Source organism: Pinus tabuliformis, chromosome 6 (assembly GCF_031772625.1).
Source record: "Pinus tabuliformis cultivar Carrire ecotype Pingquan chromosome 6, CPIR1, whole genome shotgun sequence".
In the NCBI taxonomy this organism is placed as follows: domain Eukaryota; kingdom Viridiplantae; phylum Streptophyta; class Pinopsida; order Pinales; family Pinaceae; genus Pinus; species Pinus tabuliformis.
Genome location: NC_142292.1, coordinates 15,766,145 through 15,792,432, shown reverse-complemented (window position 1 = coordinate 15,792,432; position 26,288 = coordinate 15,766,145). Strand labels below are relative to the sequence as shown.

At 40.0% G+C, this 26,288-nt stretch overlaps 1 protein-coding gene across 1 annotated transcript in view; it reads right to left on the bottom strand.

Moving 5' to 3' along the window:
* Nucleotides 1-363: 363 nt before the first annotated feature.
* The window catches only part of LOC149256990 (MAG2-interacting protein 2-like), a 56,271-nt gene continuing 30,346 nt past the window's right edge, over nt 364-26,288 (bottom strand). Inside the window, exons 2-3 of the mRNA XM_089430539.1 lie at nt 2,677-2,996; nt 364-2,520 (exon numbers count right to left, since the gene is read on the bottom strand). Coding sequence (XP_089286665.1) covers nt 394-2,520; nt 2,677-2,996 — 2,447 coding nt within the window. The 3' untranslated portion in view covers nt 364-393. The remainder of the gene's footprint in view (nt 2,521-2,676; nt 2,997-26,288) is intronic.

The following is a 26,288-nucleotide window of genomic DNA, read 5'->3' as shown; positions in this document are numbered from 1 at the left end:
TGATTATATTGTGGCAGGAGAGGTCCTGCAATACCACCTGGTGTTTTAGGATTGCAGATTACTTAAACCCTAATAAAAATAATCTCATTCTACCTTCATATCTTTACTTCCATGTCAATAATTTACATACTAGGAAGACCATAACTACAGTAATACCAGTCATCTACCAATCAGCTTAAAGCCCTGTAGTATAAAGCCACTAATATTTTCAACTTTTGCAGCATATAATAGATCAAAGCTAAGAAAATAATTAAAACTAGAAAACATTACCAAAGTATGAAAATGAAACCACTCCATTGTCTCTGCCTGGCACTGGTGGGTCAACAAATCACCAAAAATAAAACTCAAGTCAACAAGACAAGATAAATAATCCCAATGATACAATCAGTAACATCATATATTTCCAAAGCCTGTTTGTGTGAGATCTTCAGAAAGTGTAGAATAGGCCAATTTGAGAACACTCGGAAGTTTGTCCTTCAAACCAACCATAGTGTTCTTCAGACAATGAGGAAATGCCGTGCCACTGAGAGCACACTCATATTTTATTTTATCTTCATTGATTTGCAATTCTAAATATGTTTTCAAAACAACATATACAGCACTCATTGAATTAAGTACTGTATGTACATGCATGAACTGAAAAACGAATGCCCCTGCTAGAAAATAATGCTTTCCCCTGGTGAGTTCTGCAATAAAATAAGGGAATGCCACACTACCAAAGAAAATGGGTCCTTGCTGAGATAATCTTGAAATGCAAGCTTGATCTTCATTCCTTTGTATGCATAAATGGCTTTCTTGCAGCAAGCATGCTAGTCGCCCCAGTGCAGCACACACACAGGAAAATATAGTAGCAAAAGCAGGATTACCAGCAAGGGATGGAAGAAGACCCACAGATAAAATAAGTGCTAACAATTCATAATCTACAACATCCAAATTATTTCTATCATCTAATGCATCACTAGCATTACTCTCTTGTTCCTTCATGTCATGCTTTAGTTTCTCCTCAACTATCTTCAATGTTTCAAACCAAGGGGAATCATATGGAAATAACAAAGCACTCTTCAGTGCCACAACAGGCTGTATATTAGCTAAAATTGAAGTTATCTTCGATACCTCATCCTCAGTGAGTAACACTGTACTTTTGTTCGAGGATGTTTCATCTAGCAGTCGTAAAAGCTCTTCAAATTGGCACTGTTCAATGAGCTGTTTAAGAATTATCATCCAACAATTATGAAAGATATGAATCAACACAACTCTATCAGGTTTCTCATCTATCTTTGGTTTTGGTTCTTGAAATGCCTCCCATCCATCATCCCACTCAACTACCTCATTCCAATCATCCTGTACTGTTGCATCTTGGGTCTCTTCTGTCTGTTTATCTTTAGTCCTTTGACTCTCATTTTCATACAAACCTTCCCACTCTTTCAGAAGAGATCCTAACACTGATAAGTGTGGTCTAGATACAGCCTGAGCAGATAATGCACAAAACAAAGATACTGCTGAGTCAATTGTCATCAGGTCCTTTGCATTTACTTCAACATCTTTCCAAAGACCAGATATCAACTCTGTTGACTTCAGGGCAACCAAAGTAGTTTTGAACCCATGAACATTTGATTTGTTTTCTGTCAAATGATCATCCACATCCAAATAATGTAAGGCATCCCATCCATCCCAGGGTAATAAAGAATTGTCCTGTATGCCAAAAGCTTGTGTATAACCTCTTCCTGAAATAGTCTGTAGAAGTTCCAAGGCATAAACTCGAACTTGATTGGGTAGCTGCATATCTTCAGCAAATGTACTCAACTTTGACCAAACTGCATGTCTTACCTTTTGCAAAATTACAAAATCTTGCTGTGTTGGCTCAGGGGCATTTACTTCATCTTCCCCATAAGAGATACAAGCAAGTGATGACAACAGATTGCATAAACGTCTGGTACTGAGCTTGCTGATTTCAACTGCTATATCATTGGAGACCTGGGAACGTATCTCACAGAGGATAGAATCGGTAAGAGCTATGTATGCCTCCAGTATATCTTGAAAGCTATCCGCATCTTTACCTCTAATAGCTATCAATTTTTTCTCATATTTATCCATTGTTTTCTGATGAACCACATGATCAGCAGAATTTAAACTGGTATCTGACATAATACTTTCTCTTCCCTGAAAGCAAATCTGAGCAATATCTCTAAAGGAACAGCCAGCAGTCATCATTGTTATAAGAAAATTCAAAAGGTCATTTTTAAAACAAATCAGATTTTCTGTATCACCAACACTTGATGTGCATTCTCGCCAAAGTCTTTCTTTTATATGAATGTAGTGGGCTGACAAAATTTTATATAAGAAACCAAGCCGTTGCTTGTTAGAAGCATCCAGTGCAGTGTACACAGTTGAGGAAAGCACCTTTAAAACCTCCCCCGAATGCTCCAAAAGTTCATTCCAATGCACTGAAATTTCAGCTTCAATTTCCTCATTCGTCCACAAGTGTGAGACAAGAAGAGAACTTAAATATCGCAGAAGCACCTTCATCAAGAAAAAGAGAGTTAATCGAACTTTTTACCATTCTATTCATGTTACATGTGCTCTAAGAAATAAATAAGAGTACCAAGCATCAATAATGTACTGCACGCGAAACATTACATGAGATTTCCAACAACAAAGAATAAACGAAATTCATACCTCTGATCTGTTGACTCCATAAGTGTTTGCTAATATTAATCCATTTAATAGAACACTCTTTTTCTCCACTTTGACAGACTCGGCCAAAGAAAACACTACCCTTTGTATGTATTCAGTATCTCCAGACAAAAATCTGCTTGTTTCCACCCCAGGAATTATTTGTTCCAAATTCCTGGCCTGATCAGCTAGTTTTTGTTGTTCTTCAATTCTAGAACTCCATTCCTTCCAGAAGGTTGCCTCTATTTCCTCCTTTTTTCCATAGCTGTCTGCACCACAAATTGGAAGGTAATTGGAAAGAAGCAAAGCAAAAATATAATAGGCTAGATGCCAAAAATGTTACCAAAAGCACATAACAACTAATAAATTAATAATTTAATGAATTACGAACTGGAAAATTGACATATATAGTGGGATGATGGATGGGAACACAGTACAGGAACAGTGCATTTATTTGAATATCATGCAATTAGAAAGATCAACTCTCATGAACTACTTACAAAACTATTTATTCTCTGAGTTATTTGATATCATCAAAGATGGAGCAAGGTGAGAAGGACTGTCAAAAGCACTTCTAAACACAATTGAGATGCCCGAACTTTCTCGGAGAATAGTACTGTATTCTAAACACTAGATGATTTGTAAACTGGGAGAAAAGCTCCCTTAACTAGCAAGTGTAAGTTAGCATGACCGTGCCTGTGCCCTCTCCTAATGCACATTATTCTTACAAGTTACGTTCAATCAGTTACATTTTGAAATTTGGCACTTACTCTACTCTTTCTTACTGATGCAAATAAAAATATAAAATAATGTTCCTCATTAGGGCATTCATATTTAATATGTATACTGGAGAATATGTACCAAGTACTCATCCCCTTTGTAAAATAAAGTGTGCTATCAAAGAAAAATGACAAACATGTAAATGGAAATGAAAATTAATAGTAATCAGTGTTGCAAGCATCACAATTTATCATTTCTGCCTGTGTATCATTGTTTCCAAGGTTTTAATATCATGTAGTTTTAATTTGTTCTTGATATGTGGCTTAATTTTGGTTATATATGATCGAATTAGACATTCTATTGATATCCCAGGTACTCTTGTAGCCAATATTTCCCAATCGCGTGTAAATTTATCCACATTATCCTTTTGTTGTAGTCTAGTGAGCTCTGTAAAAAAATTCTTCTTCTTTGATACCCTGAAATCTCTTAAAGAAGTCATCTTTGAATATATTCCAACTAATTGGAAATGATGTCTTCCACCAGAAGTCTAATCATATGCGCCTCCTCCTAGTTCAATGGAAGCATACTTGATTTTTCCATCATCGTTATTGATACCATGGATTTCAAAATACTATTCTTCCTTGTTAAACCATGCCACACCTTGTTTCTTATTTCTGTCAAGATTTGATTCCACATTTGCTCTTTATTGGGTATGGAAAAATTGCCTCATTTGTGTGACAGAAATTGGTTTGTGGTTACTAAGTTGTGAGAGGGCATGTTTGGTTGTGGAGTTGTTGAACTCGAGTCACTTGGTAGTGGACTAAAAGTATTTGAAGATTTTGGTTGTGGAATAGTAGCACTTTGAGAACCAGCCTGTTCTGCAAGATTTGTCTTCCAGTGCATCATGATTTCTATTGAGCAAGGCTCTTAATTATGCTATTCTTGTTGTAGATCATTATGATTCTGATTAATATGTTCCTCTATTTGTCATGTTTTGCTTGAACGTCATTCTTGAGTTCTTCATCCTTTGCAGCATTCCACTTTTGTTACTCTTCTAACTTCTCCAACCTTGAATTAATCTGAAGCAAACAAAGTTCCTTCTTCAGATTAATTACTCTAGAAGACTTGGAATATGAAGATATCCATTGAAGGTACAAATATTATATATTAAATGTGTGAATATGAATGATGATACAAATGAGAGCGAGAGGTCTGCTTATATACTATGCAGGTGCCTCTTCATGGAGAGTCATGTCTCATTAGACATGACTCTTCAACCTAATTACTAATTAACTAATCATTATTAATTATTATCATTTACATTATTTCCTATATATTTATTCATAACATTGCCTTCCTCCTAAAAAAGCTTTGTCCTCAAAGCTTGTCGATGAAAAAGGCTTGATCTCTTTTTCAATTTTGAATATCTTCTCGTCTTGGAATTGCCATCTTCGTCGAAGCAAGACGATATGATCCTCTAAGTGATAAACAAAATTGGCATACTGAAAAGGGATCATACCATCCTAGATTAATCTTCCATGGAATATTCAGATCACTGGAATTTTGTAATGAATCGTCATCATAAGACTGGATTGAGGGTACATCAATATTCTTTCGAACATCAGTTTGTTGTTTTTGTTCTGAATGTTCCCGATACGTAGCATGGTTGAGTTGTCTACTCTCATGATTCGGATGTCGATAGGGAACTATTTTGGTTTGACTTTCCCTTATTAAGTGTGTGGAATTTTTTTGATTTACTTCAGGTGACGATGTTGTTGAGTTGGTTACAGAACCTTCACTTCGAGTGTTCTAGCACAGAATTATCGGTGAATACAATCACAGGATTTCAGAGAGAATAGATAAACTCAGAAAGACAACCGAGCTCATAAGAAGAAGGATGAAGGTGATTGGGTCTATTTTTAAGGGCAAGTTTACATCTGTAAGAAGGCCCCATTAGTACAGGTGGACAGCCGCTGTCTTAAGGATGTTTTTCTCCTCCTGTAATCTGATTTCTGAGCAAGGAAAGCAGCCACAGTTCTGAGCAGAAAGAAGGAAGATTTTTGTGTGGTTTAGGAGAGGGTTATCTCCTGCATATTAGCCGCAGTCCAGGTAGAGAAGGAAAGTAGGCCACAGGCCTTACTCTGTCCTAAAACAGAGTTGTGTTTAGGTGGTGTTGGGGCTGGTTATTAGCCCAAAGAACAGCAAGCAAGACAGGGATCTGTTATCACCTCCTTGAAGACCACCTTTGAAGTTGTGAACCACTGTTGAAGACATTTTTGATCTCTTGTTGGAGCAGACTATAAAGGACCTATTGTGGATACTGTTTGGGCTGAATTTCTGTGTTGGGGAAGTTCATTGAAGATCGGCAAGCTGCAAGGTTGTGACATAACTTGTTCATCATTGTATTTGGAAATTATTGGACAATTTATTGAGCATCCTTTGTGACACTTTGAAGTATCTTTAAGAAGTCTTGTTAAAGCAACATTAACATAACATCTTGAAAGATGCCTTGAAGAAATTTGTGGGACTTTCCTTAATCTGAAGCCATCATTGTTGAAGCTTTGTGAAAGACATCCTTGGAGTCTATCTCTTGGACTTTTGTTTAGCATTCTTGAAGATTTGGAGCACACCGTGGAGAAGGCTTCAGTTCTTGGGGAAACATATTGAAGACCTTGTGAAGATATCTAGAAGCTGACTTGGAGGCATTAGTGAAGACCTTGATGCATGATTGAAGACCTCATGGAATAACCTTGGAGAATTTTGTTTGGGTGACATGAAGAGCAGTGGTGACACCTTCTTGTGAAGAACAAGGTAGTCATTGATGATGTGACTTGAAGACTACAGTGAAGCTGAAGATTGACAGGGCTCGGTGAAGAAGATTTTGGGAGCCGTGAGATACTATCAAACACATCTAGACGAAGTACGAGAGTGGGTTGGAGCCTAGAGGGTTGGTGCCCGGAGGTTGGAGCCTCGAACAACAAGGTTGGTGCCTTGGAGAATAGGGTTGGAGCCCTAGAGGATCGGAGTCCTCAAGAAACCAGGTCGGTGCCTGAAGCAGATATAGGATTGGAGTCCTTGGGGTCGGTGCCTCAGAATTGACAAGGTCGGTGCCTTGGAAAGTCCAAGTTGGTGCTTGGCAACAGGTTGGAGCCTGGAAGATTGAAGATCGGTGTCTTCATCTAGGGTTGGAGCCCTATATACATTGTACTTGATTCATTGTAAAGATTATATTAATAAAAGCTTTCCTATTGTTCATTTTGTGTTCTAAATATAAGTGATCTAACTGGTAAAAGTAACAATTGAAAAGAAACACTGATTCACCCCCCCCCCCCCTCTCAGTATTCCCAACAAGAGGTCTGCTTATAGACTATGCAGGTGCCTCTTCATGGAGAGTCATGTCTCATTAGACATTACTCTTCAACCTAATTACTAATTAACTAATCATTATTAATTATTATCATTTACATTATTTCCTATATATTTGTTCATAACATAATCTTCGTCATTTTTCTAGTAAACTAGAAAGGTATTTATAACCCTTCCCCCCAAACAAAAAATTTAAAAGTGTGATGAGGACACTGTAGGCATTGTTGTCATTGATGGCAAAGGAGCGGCAGCAAGGTATGTTTGATGCTTGTGGTTTTGTGAGATGCATTATGCAGCAGAGATCAGTGTTGAAGAAGTACAAGGCAAAGCAATGAGAATAATATATGCATAGTTTATGTTATGATGTTTGTTGTAATGCATTCTTAACAGAAATGTGGTCTCCCTTGGAGTAGCAAGGCATTGGAGAGTGAATGTGTTAAAATTGGCAACTAGGGCCAAACATCACTTTGGACAGCGCTTATGAGGCAGCTGATATTTTTCTTGGATTCCTCTTTCTGAGAGGTGTAGGATTGATTTAAAGATCATCCCATTATGACATGAACAAATGAAGTTATGAATTTATTTGGATTATGGACAAATTGTCAAGGTCGGCCAGCGATCAAATTAGCCTCCTCCAGCCTTCAACGTTGCATATAAAATTATAAATACAAGGTGCCTCCTCATTTTGGCATCTCATCTCATTCATCTTTCTCTCTCTCATCTTTACTAGGTACGGATTTTTGGGCCTCTCTCTCCACATGTATGAAAGGAAGATTGTCTTTTCTCGCTGCTGTGTTGACCAAATTTGACCGAAATTTCAAGAGGCCAAAATTTCAAGAGGTTGACTTTGACCGGCGTTGACCATCTTTGACTTCGGTTTTGTGAGGGAGACTTCTGTTTGGGCAAGTTGTTGTTCTCGACACGAAAATCGAGGCAGTTTGACCCATGCATTGACTGCCCTAATTCAAGTTGTTGTGTTGACTTTTGTTGACCAAATTTGACTAGTTATTTTCAGATTGTTTTGCGCTGCATTATCTTTCTATTGGAGGCCGAGTTGACCAAGGTTCACCAAGCTATTTTGGAGGTCAATTTCAGCCCTGTTGACCAACGTTGACTTTCTGGTTAGGGCTTTCTATTTAGGCAAGTAAATATTGCAAATTGTTACTCTCTCTCTCTCTCTACTGAACTTTTGAAGAATTATAAGAAGAATTGATCAAGGGTTTTCCCACATTGGGGTTTGTCCCTGGTTGATGCCATATCTTGTGTCCTCTTGTGTTGGTTTGTCTTCTACTATTATTGTTTATGTTCTATCTACATTTTACTATCATGTTGATGTGATTGCTATATTGGATATGATATTGGGCTAATAAAGAAAATTGAAGTAAAATTGCTCTAAGCATAGAACATACCATTGTTATCCTAAAATTAACATGGTATCAGAGCTGAGGTGAAGACAAAGCCCAAGCAAGAGTGAAGAGAAATCACTAAGAGGAGCAATCATTGATCAAGAACAAGTCTCAATGGCCTCCACATCCTACTTCAAGTCTGATGATAAGCTTCATGATAAGTCTGATTATCATGCATGGAAGATGTCTCTTGATTTGACTTTAGAAGAGCAAGATGTCATGGATTATGTGCAGGGAAAGATTTTGGAACCTCCTTCAAATGCACCGGCTGCTACTAAGACAAAGTACAAGAAGGGTGAAGTCAAAGCCAAGAAGATCATCAGGGATTCTATTCATAAACACTTAGTTGCTTACATCTCCGATTTGAATACATCAAAGGAGATATATGACAGGTTGGTTGGCATGTTCAAATCTAGCAATGCAAATCAAATTATCTTCCCCAAGAAAAAGTCGAAGGATATAAAGAAGGGAAAAGGTGAGGATATTCAATCCTACTTCATGAGGATTACCGAGATAAAAAATGATCTTCTTTCGATTGGTGAAGCTATTGCTGACAGGGAGCTCACTCTCATTTCCCTTGGAGGTCTTCCTCCCGAATGGCATGTGTTCAACACTATTATTCTCAATAACGACAGAATTCCAAGTTTTGAAGAATTGCTGACTAGATGTTCTCAAGAAGAAACAAGAATGATGGGATTGGAGATGCCTTTAAATAGGAATAATCCTACTGCATTCTCCGCTCATGCCAAGAGGAAGAACAATGCAGGTTCAAAGAAGCAAAGTCAAGGAAGACCAGGATTCAAAAATGGAAGGAAGGGAAGATGCTTCGTTTGCAACAAGTTTGGTCACTATGCCAGGGAGTGTCCAAATAGAAGGGACACATCTCATGATGATAATCACAATCATTCCAGGGGCAACAACAACAATCAAAGGAATGGCGGATTCAACGACAAAGGGAAAAGGAATGCTTCCATTACTCAACTTGGAAATGATCGAGCTTCTAAAAGAACAAGAAACTCCAGGTATGATGAGTCTAATGTTGTAAATTCTAAGCAAAAGAAATTTTATCTTATATCTGCCCTCTCTATTGCCTCTCCTCTGGAAACTTTGGGAAATTGGTTGATTGATAGTGGTGCCTCAAGGCACTTCACTGAGTACAAGTAAGCTCTTTCAAATCTGATAGAGAAGGATACAAACTTGGAAATTATCCTTGGAGACATTGCCACCTATCCCGTGAAGGGAGTTGGGAATGTTACCCTTCAATTGAATCATGGTAACACCGTTCATCTTCAAGAAGTACTACATGTACCTGATCTAAAGAAGAATCTAGTGTCTATCTCGGCGATGGAAGACAAAGGATTCAAGGTGGCATTCATCGCTGGAAAAGTACGTGTGTGGAAAAGAAATTTCAAAGAAGCATTTACTCTTGGATTCAGGGTTGACAGTTATATCAAGTTGGAGGAAGTCCATTGGGAGCCATGTCTTGCAACACATCTCTTCAATCAGAACAATGGCACCGGAGGTTTGCTCATCTTCACTATAATGCTCTACCTGATGCAAGGAAGATGGTTACAGGTATGCCCGAATTCAAAACAGAGCAGGAAGGTGTATGTCAAGGATGTGCCAAGGGAAAACATACAAGGGGACCATTCCCCTCAAGTGATAGCAAGACCATAGTCATTTTGCAATTGGTTCATTCTAATCTATCTGGTATGTTGCCTGTGACATCATTAGGAGGATATTTATATTATGTTGTCTTTGTGGATGACTTCTCTTGCAAAACTTGGATATATTTCTTGAAGAAGAAGACGAAATATTCTCATGGTTTTGTGCCTTCAAAGCCTTGGCAGAAAATCAAACAGGGAAGAAGATCAAGATATTGAGGACCGATAACGGAACTGAGTATGAGTCAAATGAATTCAATGACTATTGTAGGGAAGTTGGCATTAAGAGGGAGACTACTACTGCATATACTCCTGAGCAAAATGGTGTTGCTAAAAGGAAGAATCGTTCCATTATAGAAGCCACTCGTGCCATGCTTCATGATCAAGGACTTCCAAAGTTCTTATGGGGAGAAGCTGCCAACACTGATGTGTACGTTCAAAATCGATGCCCTCATCAAACATTGGACTCCAAAACTCTCGAAGAAGTTTTCACCGATAAGAAACCTGATGTTTCTCATTTTACAATTTTTGGTAGTCCCATATACTTTCATGTGCCGAAAGAAAAGAGAAGTAAATTGGAGGCATCTGGGAAGAAAGGAACTTTTGTGGGCTACAGTGAAACTTCTAAGGCATATAGAATCTATGTGCCTAGTCAAAGAGAAGTAGAGTTGAGTCATGATGTCACCTTCGATGAGGATGTTGCCCTAAGGAAGATTAGTAACCTTCCTATTCCAAGGAAGGACAAAGAAGCAGATGCAGGAAATCAGGGAGATTTGCAAGATGAGCTGATGCCCGATGTTGAAGAACTGATGGATCCCGTTGACCCTCCTCATGGGCCCTCCTCCTCCAAAAGGAGACCCTCATGGCTGAGGGAAACTCTCGAAGATGCTGAGAGACATGTTGCACCGAGGGGGACATTTCGTGAAAGCAAGAAGCCTAATAGGTACCAAGGGTATTTACCTACTATGAGCACCATTACTCAACTTGAACCTTGCTCATTTGAAAACGCTATGAAGCAACAAGTATGGAAGGATGCTAAGAACAAAGAGTATGAGTCAATTATGAAGAATGATGTCTGGGATGTGGTCCCTAGACCCCAGGACAAATCTGTTGTCACCACTAAATGGCTCTACAAGATCAAGCATGGTGCTGATGAAAGTGCTAAGAAGTTCAAGGCCATATTTGTTGCTCGAGGCTTCTCTCAGAAGGAAGGTGTAGATCATGATGAGATATTTGCACCCGTTGCTCGCCACACCACCATCCGTTCGATTATTGTTGCCTCGCAAGGATGGAATCTACACCAGATGGATGTCAAGACTGCATTCTTGCATGATTCACTTAAGGAGGAAGTCTATGGGGAACAACCTGAGGGATTTGAAGTTCAAGATCATCAGACACATGTATGCAGGTTGAAGAAAGCCCTCTATGGGTTGAAGCAAGCACCCCGGGCTTGGTATGAGAGGATCGATAGCTATCTAATGAAGTTGGGATTTACAAGAAGTGAAGTTGATCTGAACCTTTACTTTAAGGTTGAGAATGATAGACCTCTCATCTTGGTACTCTATGTGGACGATCTCTTTCTGACAGGTGCAGACCCTCTTATTCATCAATGTAAGAGAGAGTTGGCTTCCGAATTTGATATGAAGGACCTAGGACTGATGCATTACTTCCTAGGGTTGTAGGTCTAGCAAACACTAGGGGAGATTTTCCTTTCTCAAGGAAAATATGTTGTGAAGCTACTTCAAAGATTTGGGATGGTGGAGTGCAAGTCCGTGACTACTCCGATGGAACTTAACTTCAAGGAGTTATGCGTTAGTGCTGTCGGGCCCGATATGGGATATCCTTCTGAGTATCATCAACTCATAGGGGCCTTGATGTTCTTGGTAAACTCTTGTCCGGACATATGTTTTGTAGTGAACACATTGAGTCAGTTTATGGTCGAGCCTCATCATATATATTGGATTGCTACCAAGAATACCTTGAGATATCTCTGGGGCACAATCATTTATGGACTGAGATACACTATCAGGAATTTGAGGCTCCATGGTTACTCTGATGCAAACTGGGCTGGCAGTGTGGTGGATCGCAAAAGCACATCAGGATGTTGCTCCTCTCTAGGTTCTGCTTCAATATCATGGATGAGCATGAAGCAGAAGTCGGTTGCTTTAAGCACCGCTGAGGCTAAGTACATTACTGCTAGTTTGGCCTCCTGTGAAGCTGTCTGGTTGAGGAAGCTCTTTAGTGTGTTGTTTGGACATGTGTTGGATATCACCATGATCTTTTGTGACAACCAGAATGGGATTCGTCTTTCGGGGAATCTCGTGTTTCATGATCGCTCCAAGCATATTGATATCAGGTACCACTTTATCTGGAATATGGTATAGTGGGGAGCAATAAGGCTCCATCATATTGGGATTGATGAGCAAGTCGTCGATATTCTTACGAAGCCCCTTAGGAAGGTCAAATTTTTAACCTTTCGTGAATGACTTGGAGTCGTGGAGAGACCCTCTTATGACGATCATGTATGAGATGGATAGTGAGCTCTTAGAGCTTCGGGGGGCTTGGGGTACTCCTTGGAGCAATGAGCGACCATAGGGTGACTCACCCTCCCCTAGTGGTGCATTGTGTACAGGGTGAATGGTTCACCTACCCCTGTGATACCCCATGGTGGCATATGCATACGCTGAGTGGTTCACCCTCCCCTATGGCATATGAGCAAGATGAATAGTTCACCTTCTCCTGCTGGCACATCCTACCCATGCAGTCTGAGACTCATGGGAAGCACCTCTCATCTGGCAAATGAGTAGGGAAATGAGGATAGGGACCATAGTACTACCGATGGACGCATCGTGTACTATCGTAATCCCTATGCTAGGATGTTGATATTGATCTGGGATCAATGGAAACTGACTACGGGTTAGTTAAGAGTGGTATGACACACTCTCTGTTGTTGGAGACTGACTTCGGGTCAATGGAGAATGGTATGATACATTCTCGATCATTTTTTCTTTCTTCATGGTTCAGCAAAGCAGTGCAGTGACAGAGATGGTACCGATTGTCAAACAATTTGGCAGGTGATGTTCTCCCTAGTTGAGAGGGAGTGTTAAAATTGGTAACTAGGGCCAAACATCACTTTGGACAATTCTTATGAGGCAGCTGATATTTTTCTTGGATTCCTCTTTCCAAGAGGTGTAGGATTGATCTAAAGATCATCCCATTCTGACATATACAAATGAAGTTATGAATTTACTTTGATTATGGACAAATTGTCAAGGTTGACTAGCCATCAAATTAGCCTCCTCCAGCCTTCAACATTGCATATAAATACAAGGTGCCTCCTCATTTTGGCATCTCATCTCATTCATCTTTCTCTCTCTCATCTTGATTGGGTACAGATTTCTGGGCCTCTCTCTTCACACGTATGAAAGGAAGAGTCTTTTCTAGCTGCTGCATTGACTAGATTTGACCGAAATTCCAGGCGGCTGAAATTTCAGGAGACTGAAATTTCAGGAAGTTGACTTTGACCAACGTTGACCCTGTTTGACTTCAGTTTTGTGAGGGAGCTTTTTGTTTGGGCAAGTCATTGTTCTGGGCACAAAAATCAAGGCAGTTTGACCCCTGAATTGACTGCCCTAATTCAAGTTGTTGCATTGACTTTTGTTGACCAGATTTGACTGGTTATTTTTGGACTATTTTGGGCTGCATTATCTTGTTGTTGGAGGCCGAGTTGACCAAGGTTGACCGAGCTGTTTTGGAGGTCAATTTCAGCCCTGTTGACTAGCATTGACTTTCTGGTTAGGGCTTTCTGTTTCTGTTGTTTTGACTGATCAGTTTGGGCAAGTGAATATTGTAAATTGTACTCTCTCTGTGCTGAACTTTTGAAGAATTATAAGAAGAATTGATCAAGGGTTTCCCCACATTGGGGTTTGTCCCTGGCTGGTGCCATATCTTGTGTCCTCTTGTGTTGGCTTGTCTTCTACTGTTATTGTTTATGTTCTATTTGCATTTTACTATCATGTTGATGTGATTGCTATACTGGATATGATATTGGGCTAATAAAGAAAATTGAAGTAAAATTGCTCTAAGCATAGAACATACCGTTGTTATCCTAAAATTAACAGAATATTTTAGCCTTGCATATGTTCTATGTGTGAGATTGATTTGAAGGCTAATGCGTCTTTTCATATGGCATTGGAGATATGTTTTGCAAGTTGATTTGAAGGCTGATGTATGATGTAAGGTTGATTAATGTATGATGTTGATACTTGGTATGCTTGATAGCTTGTATGCTTGTGATTAGGGTAAAGAAGCAGTAAAGTATGATGGCATATGCATAGTTAATGTTGTTATGCCTTTAAGAACAGATTGTTAAAACTTGCATTCATATGTTTGTTATGTTGCAAAGGGTGTTGGTGACAAGTTGCTTGTGCTTACATATGTTAATTGGTGCAGATTAGTGAGGCAGATTGTGTGCATATAGAATAGTGGCTAATGGTAAGCTGCAAGCATGTATGCATATCTGATGATTGAGATGTTATGATGCAAGGCAAAGCCATGCAAGACAATGGCAAAGGCAAATGTGTACAAAACAGAGTTGCAGAGATGTTGGTTTGCATATGTTTTATGTATGAAGTTCATTAAAAGTTGATTAGGACTTTGACTAGTGTAACCTTTAAAGGTGGACTATATCAACGTATGCTATTTGAAAACGTTGAAACTTATTTTGACATAAAGAATATGAATGCATGTTATTTGGATATGTCAAGACTCAAAACTATCTTATGTACTTTAATATTCAAGAGTTGAAACGGTTTTGAAATGGAAGAGACACTATTGGAATGCAAATAGACAATTTTCAGCATTTCAGATTCGTGTGTGTGAAATACTAATAGCCATCAAAGTTCATTTATAAAATTCTATAAAATTCTAGCAGAGAAGCAGCAAGGGAGGGTTGACACAATGCCTACGTCATCAAGTTTGAGGCCGGGAGGAGGATTAGCGCAGTGGCAAAAGGGAGCAGACCTGACCTACACAGTACCTGGTCATCTTTCTTAGTCAAGAAGGATTGACGCGCGTGGCCAGGAGGTGCAGTTTTGCTGGTGTCGGGATTGCGCAGAGCCTAGAAGCTCTAACCTTCAGTTTATTGAAGCATAGGAGGCTATGGGTAAGTTGCGGAGTGAAGCAAGTGGGGTACTATGGTCAGAACAGTACCTAACAGAGCAAGACCAAAGAGGAGGGAGTTGCTACCGAGGATTTCTAGCCAAGAAATCCGGATCAGTGGTGCAGCTGCACTAACAGTCGAAGTGGGGGCATCTCGACATTGGCAGAGGGGTTTCCAAGAGGGAAATCGAGGCTCAGAGGGAGTCACACCGAGAACTTTCAAAAGGGAAGTAGAGGAGCAGCGAAATGGCAGTGAACGGGGTAAGAGACTAAGACAAACTGGACGAAGCCTCAAACTTTGTATTCTGGAAGGCCAGAATCTTGTCTATTCTAGACAGGAATCATCTCAAGCACTTCGCCTTGAAGACGATCGCGATCCCAGTTGACCCAGTTGAGAATGACAAGTACAAGGAGGCAATGGCGAGGGCCAAGAGCATCATCCTTGACGGGGTCAAGGACCATGTAGTGCCACATATTGCCGAAAAGGAAACGACAAATGCGATGTGGGAGGCCCTGGTGAAATTGTATCAGCATACTTCCGTGCAAATAAAGATGCTACTAGAAAATCAGCAGCAGTCATACCAGATGCAAAAGGGAGAATAGATCGACACCTTCCTCGATCGATCGAAGGAGATCCGGGATCAACTGACTTCCATAGGGGCCACGTCGGATCAAGAATTGATGGTAAGGACAGCCCTGAACGCAGTCTCAGAAGACTGGGAGGTGTTTGTCCAGAGCATACTGGGCAGGTCGACCCTTCCAAATTGGGAGGAACTATGTGCGGCTCTTCACCAAGAGATCAGAAAGCTGACTAAGGCGGGAAGCAGCGGCAAGGGGGTCAGAATCAAGGAGGAGGAAAAGTAGGATGATACCCTAGCATCTGAGAGAAAGCAAGAGAAACGGAAGAAGAAGGACCTCTCCAAAGTCAAATGCTTCCACTTTGGGGAACTGGCTCACTATGCGAGCCAGTGTCCAAGGAAGAAGAGCAAGGGAGAGGCTTCTGAGACCAAAGTTGCACCAACAAGGACGAAGAAGGAAGTGGAGACAAATGATGATTGTGCCATGAGTGCTCACACGCCACTTGAGAGGAAGTGGGGAGACATCGAGTTGTAGCCAAATGGACTACAAGTGATGAGGGGCAAGATCCTCGAGGTACCCAGCCTCTTGGATTATACCTTGCTATGGGAGCCCCGAAGAGGAGTAGCAATACTGGCGGGGTCTGTAGAGATGAATGCAGATGGAGCGACAAAGGGAGCTATAGTGCACGACTCCCAGAACAGCATGAGGCAACAGTGCGAGATGCATGGAGTTGTTGCAACAGCGCAGAGGTCAGAGAAGGGGCACTTGTCAGCGATAGAGGGTATTTCAGGATCGAGGGTGTCTCTAGCCTGAAAGAGATTCTAGAGTTCGGAGATCAGTTACTTACTTCTCAGTAACTGAGTTGCAGTGCAGTAGTTAGCAGTGGCAGTGCTATGGGCAGCACGATGCAGCATGATGAGAGGGGTTGTCGTACAGATGCAGCAGTGGCAGTAGCAGGGCCATGGGTAGCAGTACATGATGCAGCAGTGCAGAGGATGTTGGGTAGCAGGCCTAGCATCAACACAGGGACCGATGCCGAATGATCAGGGTGATACTCAGCGAGGAGTATTACTCGAGCACAGTCCTTGCTAAGAGGGAGTGTTGATTTGGGGTAGCATCGGATGTGCTCTAGCCACGAAAATTGGTGGAGGGACTAAAGAACATGAGATCTCCAATACCCAGAAATGGTTTGGGCTAATTCTAAATACTTTGGGAGATTTTTGAGAGATTCTTCGGCGTAAATCACATGAAATTTCATTTGTCGACGCGTTTCGAACCAACCAGTGTGGACGATGAACCACACTGGTTGGTTCGAAACGCGTCGACAAATGAAATTTCATGTGATTTACGCCGAAGAATCTCACAAAAATTTGATATGGATCACAGAAGCCTCAATTCAACAACTACTTTGGGAGATATTAGAATAATTAATATTTTTAATGGAGTCCCTAAGTCTAAACTTAGGGAAAATAAAATATTAATGTGAATTAATATAAAACTGTGTTAGAAGGGTCCAAAAGTCATGGATCAAGCCAAAGTTAATCTTAGTCGTTGAATTGTCAACGAGAAAAGTATAAGAGGAGGCTTGAGGGTCACTTGGAGAACACACCAAGTTGATCAAGATTTCGATTTTCTGGGGCAGGGTTTGCTAAGGAATTCAAAAGAGTGATCAGAGTTGCAGCTGAGGGGCAGTGAATACAAAAGTAGAGAGGCAGAGATAGTACCACAGCACAGAAGTCGGGAGAGAGGGACGCAGAGCCAGCCAGAGGTTCACGCAAAGCCAGCCAGGGCTCACGCAGAGGCAGCCAGGAGTTGCGCAGTGCCTCAGAGAGCCAACGTGGGTGACGTAGAGGCTCTAAGGGCTGATGCAGTGCCTCTAGAGGCTGACCCAGGGCAAGCTAGGGTGACGTTGGGCATACGTTGGGCTAGAAGGGGTTGAAGCAATCCCTAGAGGTTGACACTGGGGTTTTTGTGGGGCAGATTGAAGCTGGGAGTTGTCGGAGTGTTTATCCGAGGTTTCAGCCAGAACATCTGTCTCCGACTGAGAGGTACTACTACTGAGATTATTCTCTGTTGGGTGAGCTGGTTTTGGCACCCAGATTGTATTTTGAAACTGCTTGGTAATAAAACCCTCAGATCACTGCACCAGTTTTCCCGCATTGGGTTTTTCTGGAGACATTGGTCCAGAAACCACAGTGTCACTTGTGTGCTTGTTTTGTTTCCTTCAATTGATGATCTATAATGTGTTGAGCATGTACTTTTATTTATTTTCAGTGCTTACATGGTAAATAACTTGTTAATTAATCAAAACAAGTAGGCATAAATAAATCAGAAAAGTACATGAAGGGTTTCTAACAGTTAGACTTAGAAATTCCAACAAGCATAACAGGGGATGATGCAGACACAGGGTGGTGCTATAGGGGGCAGCAGCACTAGAACACATTCCTCGCTAAGAGGGAGTGTTAGTTTTTGTAGCATTAGATGTGTTCTACTCACGAAATTTCATGGAGAGGTTGGAATACATGAGATCTCCAAAACCCAGAAATCGTTTCTTGGAAATTCCACCTAGAGATGACTTAATTAGATTATTAGTCGTTTTTTAAATATTTCGTAAGTCTAACTTAGGGAATATGACTAATTAATCAGAATTAATTAAGTCATGGTGTCGATGTTCTAGAAACTCACAGATCAACAAGGAAATAATCTGGACCATCGATTATGTTTTAATCTTGGTTGTTGGTGCTCCAACAAAAGGTTATAAGAAGAAGTCGACAGGGAGATGGAGAACACACCAGTGCAATTACTCAGTTGCCTAGGCAGATCGATTTTCTCAGTGGTTGTGATTCAATAGAAGAGATAGAGCCAGAGGGGGAGTAGCAGGTGAGAGAGAGGATAGCAACAGGAGTCCAAAAGGCAAATCCAAATTTAGGAAGAGGCAGCGTGAGGGAGAGGGTATTCCATAAGAGCACTACACAGAGAATGACGCAGAGGCTCTAGCGTTGTTGGATGGTGTTGTCATTGATGTCAACCCATGGAGTTGATTGGATTTGACTTTGACCAAATACACCAGTTATTGATGTCAAATGGTTAATGAACGCTTCATAGTAATTGTTAGATTACATCAAGATGGCAACTATTTTTGGAAATACTGAGAGGGGAGGTGAATCAGTATTCCTTAGCAATTAGCACTTTTAAATCTTTTCAGAACATTAATTAATCTTCAATTATTATTAATGTTTATCTAGTAACCACAATAAACAAAAGAACACAATAGGCACAAGAATTTTAGGTGGAAAACCCCCTCCAGGTCAAAAACCGTCGAACATTTTTCTAATAAATTCTTTAATCTTCAGCCCCAATTGAAATGACAGTTACAACTTCCTAGAATTCTAGAAAACCATTCTTTTCCAGCTCCCACTAGAAGGACGCCCCAACGCCCTGGTTTCTTCAGTAGTCAACTGAATGGATGCCCCAACATCCTAGACCAACCTACAACCCTGAAGTGTTCACGGGCTCCAAGGCGACTTCATGCACCTGCCTAGCACCTCCCTGCCACCATGCAATGATCAGAAGTGAGACAAGAGTGTGGACTCGCGTACCAAGCACAATGATCCACAATACAATATGATTTATAATGATTTTCTTGTACTTGACCGAACACCCAATCACACTATGACCTCCAACCCAACCATGACATCATCCCAACAGTGACTCCTATACATCCCAACAATGCCTCTTCGACCCTAGGCAGATTGACTCTTTCAATGACGCCTATTTTACAAATTTACAATGATGACTCTTTTACAGCACTGTCTTTTTGACAAGACCTAACACTTCACTCGACATTGCTTCTTGGATCACTTGTAGTTATTGAGGTACTATTGTGTTTACTTCAAGTAATCGTACTTTAGCATTGCATGTCCTTCTAGTATGTGTCTGAGTTGTTCTAAAGTGTCATCCTTCGTGCACATGCATTAACAAGCAAGACCCAAACAAATACAAAGCAATATATTTACGCTATCCTGCAAAAACATATGTCAGAGATGATACTCAAAATTCAAATGCAAACACTAATCATACATACCTTTTTGTAGCAGACTTACCCTTGATTGTTGATGTGTGGTCCTTACTGCAATGATCCTTGAATGCATACTTTTTCTTGCCTTCTAGGAGCTCGATATTGAATCTGTTGTATCTATGTAATTTTGGATCTCCAAGGTCTGAAATTTCGTCCTATGGTAGCCCTCTGAGTCCTCTTTCCAACCCCACAGGTTTGATCGAGATTGGATTCTTCAAGAAAGAGTTATGCCCAATCTCCCACGATGATCTGATTATAGATTGGTTCAGTAGAGAAAATTTGTGCGAAGTGCCAAGTGTCACTGTTTCGAAATTCGGCCCTTAAAACGATAAACAACAAACTATAGCTCGTCCTCTTTCTATCAATGTTTACAAAATTTGAATCCAATGCTCAAAGAGAAATTTATGGCAATTTTCCTGAGGCCACCTGTTTGACATGGAATTCGGGAGCTTGCAAAAACCCTAAATTCCTTGAATCATATCTCCGAAAATATAGTGAACCAAGATCTGAAATTCAGTCACGAGGTTCATCAAGATTTCGGCTTAAATAGGTTTCAATTTTAGCTTATGAAGCTTCGTCGAAAAAAGGTTATAGCGAAAATGCCACAATGACCTGTTTGAAGCAGCGAAATCCTAGAATCCAAGGCTCTAAACTTGCTTCAAAAAAGACCTTCAAACTTGATCATAATTTTGTTCCCTAACCAGACCTCAACGAAACCTTAAACTCCCTGCAACAGATCCTGCATTAGAAGCTCATGAGGGCCGAAAAATTATAGAGGTCTTCTCACAAAATAGTTCATTGAAAAGTGCTTGCTAGAGGAGGATATGAGGGTCACTATTTATAGAAATGTCTTGAGTTGAGAGGGTCCTCAACAAGTGAACGTTGGAGGGCTTTTAGGAGCATAAAACATTATTAATTATTGACTATTCAATGACCACAACCAATGATGAGTGCCATGCCACAACCCCATGGGGTTTTAACCCACTAACTAGGGTTACTAACTTCAAACACGAATAACTCTCAAACCGTGAAGAACTATGTGGTGTGCCATATATCAGCGGAAACATCTCAACAAGTAGAATCCATCTAGAAGAACTTTGACTCCTAATAGGATGAGTTGTCAAGTCAAAATGCCCATGCAAGATTGGGGTAGTCCCTGGTGCTGCTTGGGTTGACAATCTCCCCCTTTGGCATTGATGGCAACATAAGTACTCCCCCTGTGATCATAACACCTCTTCCTACTGCCTTCTCTCCCCTTTTGTCATCAATGGCAAAGGGCAACTCCCCTTGACAATTTGTCATCCTGTGGACCTGTACACACCTCCACTCTCCCTTTCTACTTAGTTAGATAAGAGAAAGAGTCTAATGAGAACTTGGGAGAATCCCAAGCTTTTCGCGAAGATACTCAAATGCCTCGCGAGGTAATGGTTTGGTAAAGATGTCAGAAATTTGTTCCTTTGTGCCAACATATTCAAGCTTGATATTCTTTTCAGCGACCTGCTCTCTAAAGAAATGATATTTGATCGAAATGTGCCTTGTTTTGGAATACATCACAGGATTCTTGGAGATACTGATGGCACTAGTGTTATCACAGAAGATGGAATAGGCTCATCAAACTTGAAGACCTTGCAAAGTGTTAAGTTATGGTATGTTCTATGCTTATAACAGTTTACTTCTTTTTCTTATTATATTCCACCGATTAGCAATCACATGTACATAAAGTAAAGTGCAGATAGAACATTAAACGATCGACAGAAAACAAGCCAAGACAAGAGACACAAGATGTGGCGGCTAGCCAGGGACAAACCCCACAATGTGTGGGGAAATCGTTTGATCAAATCTTCTTTTATCTTCAATAATTCAGCAGAGAGAAATAGTACAATAAATCTGATTCATATTAGCAGTAGCAAACCCTAGATCAGTAGCATCAACATTAGCGGCTTCATTATCAAACTAGGGCAGACGATATCTCACAAACCGACCGTCGGATTGACTTCATTCCACCACCAAAAGTTTCGGCTTCCAGAGGAGGTTCAGATGAACCTACAGCGCAGTTCAGATGAGGAGATCTTCTAGGCCACGCAAGTCAATCTTTACTTCTGCAGTTGCAGCTTCAGTTTCAGCAGTTTCCGGCTTCAAACTAGGGCAGTCGATATCTTGCAAACTGTTCGTCGGATTGAATTCATTCCCACCACCAAAAGTTGTGGCTTTCAAAGGAGATTCCGATGAACCTACAGCGCAGTTCCAATGAGGAGATCTTCTAGGCCACGCAAGTCAATCTTTACTTCTGCAGTTGCGGCTTCAAATTCAACAGCTTCCGGCTTCACATGTGTGAGAGAGAGAGACCCATTTCAGCGCAGTAGAGAAGAGACTCATATCTGCGCAGTAGAGAGAGAGAGAGATGTGATGAGATGAGTGAGTCCAAATGAGGAAAAGTCCTCTTATATTTATACACAACGTTGGTGGGTGAATAGATGCAACTGTTGGGCTTCTGAGCCTACATGAGTTGTAGGTCGGCTTGATAATAATTTCATAATCAAAATAAATTCATATCTCCATGAATACTTATCGGAATTGGATGATCTTTATATCAATCCTACACCTCTCGACGAGAGGAATCTAATAAAAATATTATTAGCCATGAATAAGATGACCCACATGAAGTTTTGCCCTGGTTGCCAATTTTAACACAAAGTTTGCTTCATCCAGAGAACTTGAGTACAACAAGTTGTCGCGATATATTTTGCTTCCACTGTGGATAACGAGATTGAAGACTACTTTTTAGTTAACCATGAAACAAGGCAACCACCTAGATAGAATATTGCTCCACTGGTACTCTTTTGATCAACACTTCATGCCCAATCTGCATCTGTATAATCTTGGATAACTAGATCAGTTCCTTTGGGATACCATAAGCCATATTTTGTTGTGCTCTTAAGATATTGAAGAATTCTTTTGACGGCAATAATATGAGATTCTTTTGGTGCTGCTTGGAATCTTGCTACTTGTCCAACTACCTTCATTACGTCTGGGCATAAAGCTGTCACATATAGAAGACCGCCAATCATGGTTATATACAAACTCTGGTCCACATCCTTTGACGAATCTTCTAAACTTAACTTGCAACCTATTACCATTGGGGTAAGGACAGGCTTGCAATCTTCCATCTTGAATTTCTTGAGCATTTCCTTGATGTAATTGGTTTGATATATAAATATTCCTTTATCCTATTGAGATATCTAAAGCCCTAAAAAGTATGTCATCTCGCCAAGTAGAGACATTTCAAACTCACTTTGCATCTTTGTGGCAAAGTTTTTACTTAATCTGTCATCATTGCTTCCAAAGATTATATCGTCCACATATACCTCGATAATTGTTAGGTTATCTTGATCCACTTTCACATAGAGATTGTTGTCGGCGCTTCCTTTCTTGAATCCTTGTTGATGTAGATATCCATCAAGACAAGCATACCAAGCTCTAGGAGCTTGTTTGAGACCATATAGTGCCTTCTTTAATCTGCAAACGTAGTCTTCCTTGTCAAAGAGCAGAAAACCTTCGGGTTTTTCAATGTAAACTTCTTCTTCCAATTCACCATTTAGAAAGGTTTACTTAACATCCATTTGGTACACCTTGATTTTTCTCGAGTATGCATAAGCAAGAAACATCCTGATAGCTTCCATTCTGGCAATGGGAGAAAATGTTTCATCAAAATCAATTCCTTCTACTTGTGCATATCCTCTGCAAACTAATCTTTCCTTATTCCTGGTAACATGTCCATCGTCATTCAATTTGTTTCTGAAGACCCATTTAGTTCCAATAACATTGTTATCCTTTAGTCGTGGAGCCAATTCCCAAGTGTCGTTCTTCTCAATTTCATCCAGTTCTTCATTGATAGCTGCTACCCAGTGTTCATCTTGACTAGCTTCGTCAAAATTGCTAGGCTCAAAAGTTGCTAAAAGAGCAAGGTGGGCTTGCTGTGATGAGCGAAGTTGTCAACTTCTTCTCGTTCTAATTCCTTCATTTATGTTGCCGATGATTCGATTTGACGAATGATTCTTTTGACACCATTCTTTTAAAACTTTTAGAGAAGTTTCTTGTACATCCTGTTGATCATTTCTTATTTCCTTTTGGTTGACTGTCGTTTCCTTATTTGATTGGTCTTGTTCTAGAGCTTCTTCATCATCCTTCACAGATTCTACCTCAAGTCCCTCAGAGACGATCTCATTGTTATCCTTTAGAACACAGTCTTCGTCAAAAGTAACATTTATGCTTTCAACTATTTGTTTTTGCCTCATATTGTAGCATCTATAAGCCTTTCTTTTGCATGAATAACCAACGAAAATACCTTCGTCAACACGGGAATCGAACTTGCCCAATTTTTGGTCTTCTCTTTTGATGTAGCATTTACTTCCAAATATTTTTAAGTATTTGACGTTAGCCGGTCTTCCCTTCCATAGTTCGTATGGAGTCATGTTACAATTGTTCCTGAGCAAACCTTTGTTTATAATGAATACGATTGTATCGATTGCTTGAACCCAGAATTTATCATTCAATTTTGAGTCATTTAACATTGTTCTAAACATTTCCTATACGGTTTTGTCTTTTCTTTCAGCAACACCATTCTGTTGTGGTGTTTTGGTTGTTGATAATTGTCTTTTTATTCCATTTTCGTCACAGTATTGCTGAAACGCTTTGGACATGAATTCTCCACCATTATCTGATCTCAGACATTTGATCTTCAAATCGGTTTCATTTTTGACCAATTCCTTGTAGCTTTTGAAACATTCGAATGCCTCGTATTTTTTCTTTAAAAATCTAACGGCTGTCATTCTGGTGTAATCATCTATTATTAGAATAAATTATAATTCATCGTCTGTATCTTTTGTTCTCATAGGACCACATAGATCAGTATGTATTAATTCCAATGGACGTGACGCAAAGTGTTCCTTTGACTTGAACTCAACTTTTGTCTGTTTGCCGTGACGACAAGATTCACATATCATATTGGTAGGTTTTGAAATTTTAGGCATTTCTCTTACTGCTTCCTTTTTGTTGATCCTAACCAAATTGTCGAAATTTATATGTCCCATTCATTTGTGCCATAACCAACTTTCATCTTCTAAAAAGCACCCTTTAGGTGTTTCATCCAAAATGTGTATGTCATTTGAAGCTCTACTTGCTGTAGCCACAATTTTTCCAAATTTGTCTTTCCTGATTTCACATTCCTTAGAGTTGAACAGCATCGTGTGTCCTTGATTGCACATTTGTCCAACACTGAGCAGATTGTGATTCATATTTTGAAACAACAACACATCCTTCGCTAATGCATCCTTGCTTCCAAGTGTGATTGTACCTGCTCCTACAACGTTTGAGACCCGTCATTTCCAAAAGACATTGTTCTATCTTTCTTTTCCTTCAAGGATATGAACTTATTTTTATCTCCAGTCATATGCATTGAGCAACCACTGTGAACATACCAAACGTTCCTATTGCTTTGAGCCTTGAGAGCGATAGCACATTTTCAGTCTTCTTTTTCCATACTTGTTCATTCTGATTTTGTGAGAATTCCTTTGAAGAGCTTCCAAGTCTGCAATCTTTAGCCAGATGTCCAAAATTGTTACATTTGTAACATTCGACATCATCTTTCAAATTATCAAATCTGTTGATATTCTGCTGAGTTCTGGAATATCCATTTCTAAAAGATCTCCTGGAACTATATTCATTCCAAACATACATGCGACATTCTACAGCTCTATGTCCAACCCTTCCACATGAATAATAATGACCATAAAAGATAGTTTGATACCTGGGAGGAAATCTTCTTCAAGGAATTGTTTTCTATGGTTCTTCCTGCAAGTCTTGATCTCTTGATTTAGCTGAGAGATCTACCTACTTGGTAGATATTGCATATCCATCTTCTTTTGTTGGCATAGAAGGACTTGACTCCTTTTCGGATTTTTCTTTGTAACTAAGGCCACTATTGTCACTGCATGATCATTGATTGTTGATGGGTTCTTCCAATGCTTTTGCGCTGTTGGCGTAGTTTTGAAGAGTTTTTCCATTTTTTATTTCCTTTCGTAGAGAGACTATTTCAGCTTCCAATGCCTTTGTTTCCTTGTTGCTTTCCTTTAATTCTTTCCTGAGTGATTCTTCAATTCGTTTGTATTCTTCAACCTTGATTTTAAGATTTAGGACCTATTCCCTTTCTATCTTTAATTCATCTTCAAGAGTGTTGACGTGCTTCTTTTCATCCTTGAGCTCTTTGATAACCCTAATCACTTCGTTTTGAAATCCAACCTCAGTCATCTCTTCTTCTCCTTCTTCGTCAAATGCCTCTTGCTTATTATGCTTGGCCATAAACAATACTCTATCGTTATCATTGTCTTCTTCAAATGAGGAGCTATCTTCTTTGGAGAAGAAACTCTTTTTAAAACTATTTCTTCTTGCCTTGCTTGTTGTACTTCCAGGACCTTTCTTTCCCTTCTGAGTACAGCCTCATTTTTGTGAGGACACTTGGCTTGCGAAATACCCAACCTCACACAATCAAAACATATTAATGGAATTTTACCTTTGAATTTTACTCATACATGGTCTTATTTTCCGCTTGAAGTATGCAAATTCTTTATCTGAAAATATTCTTCA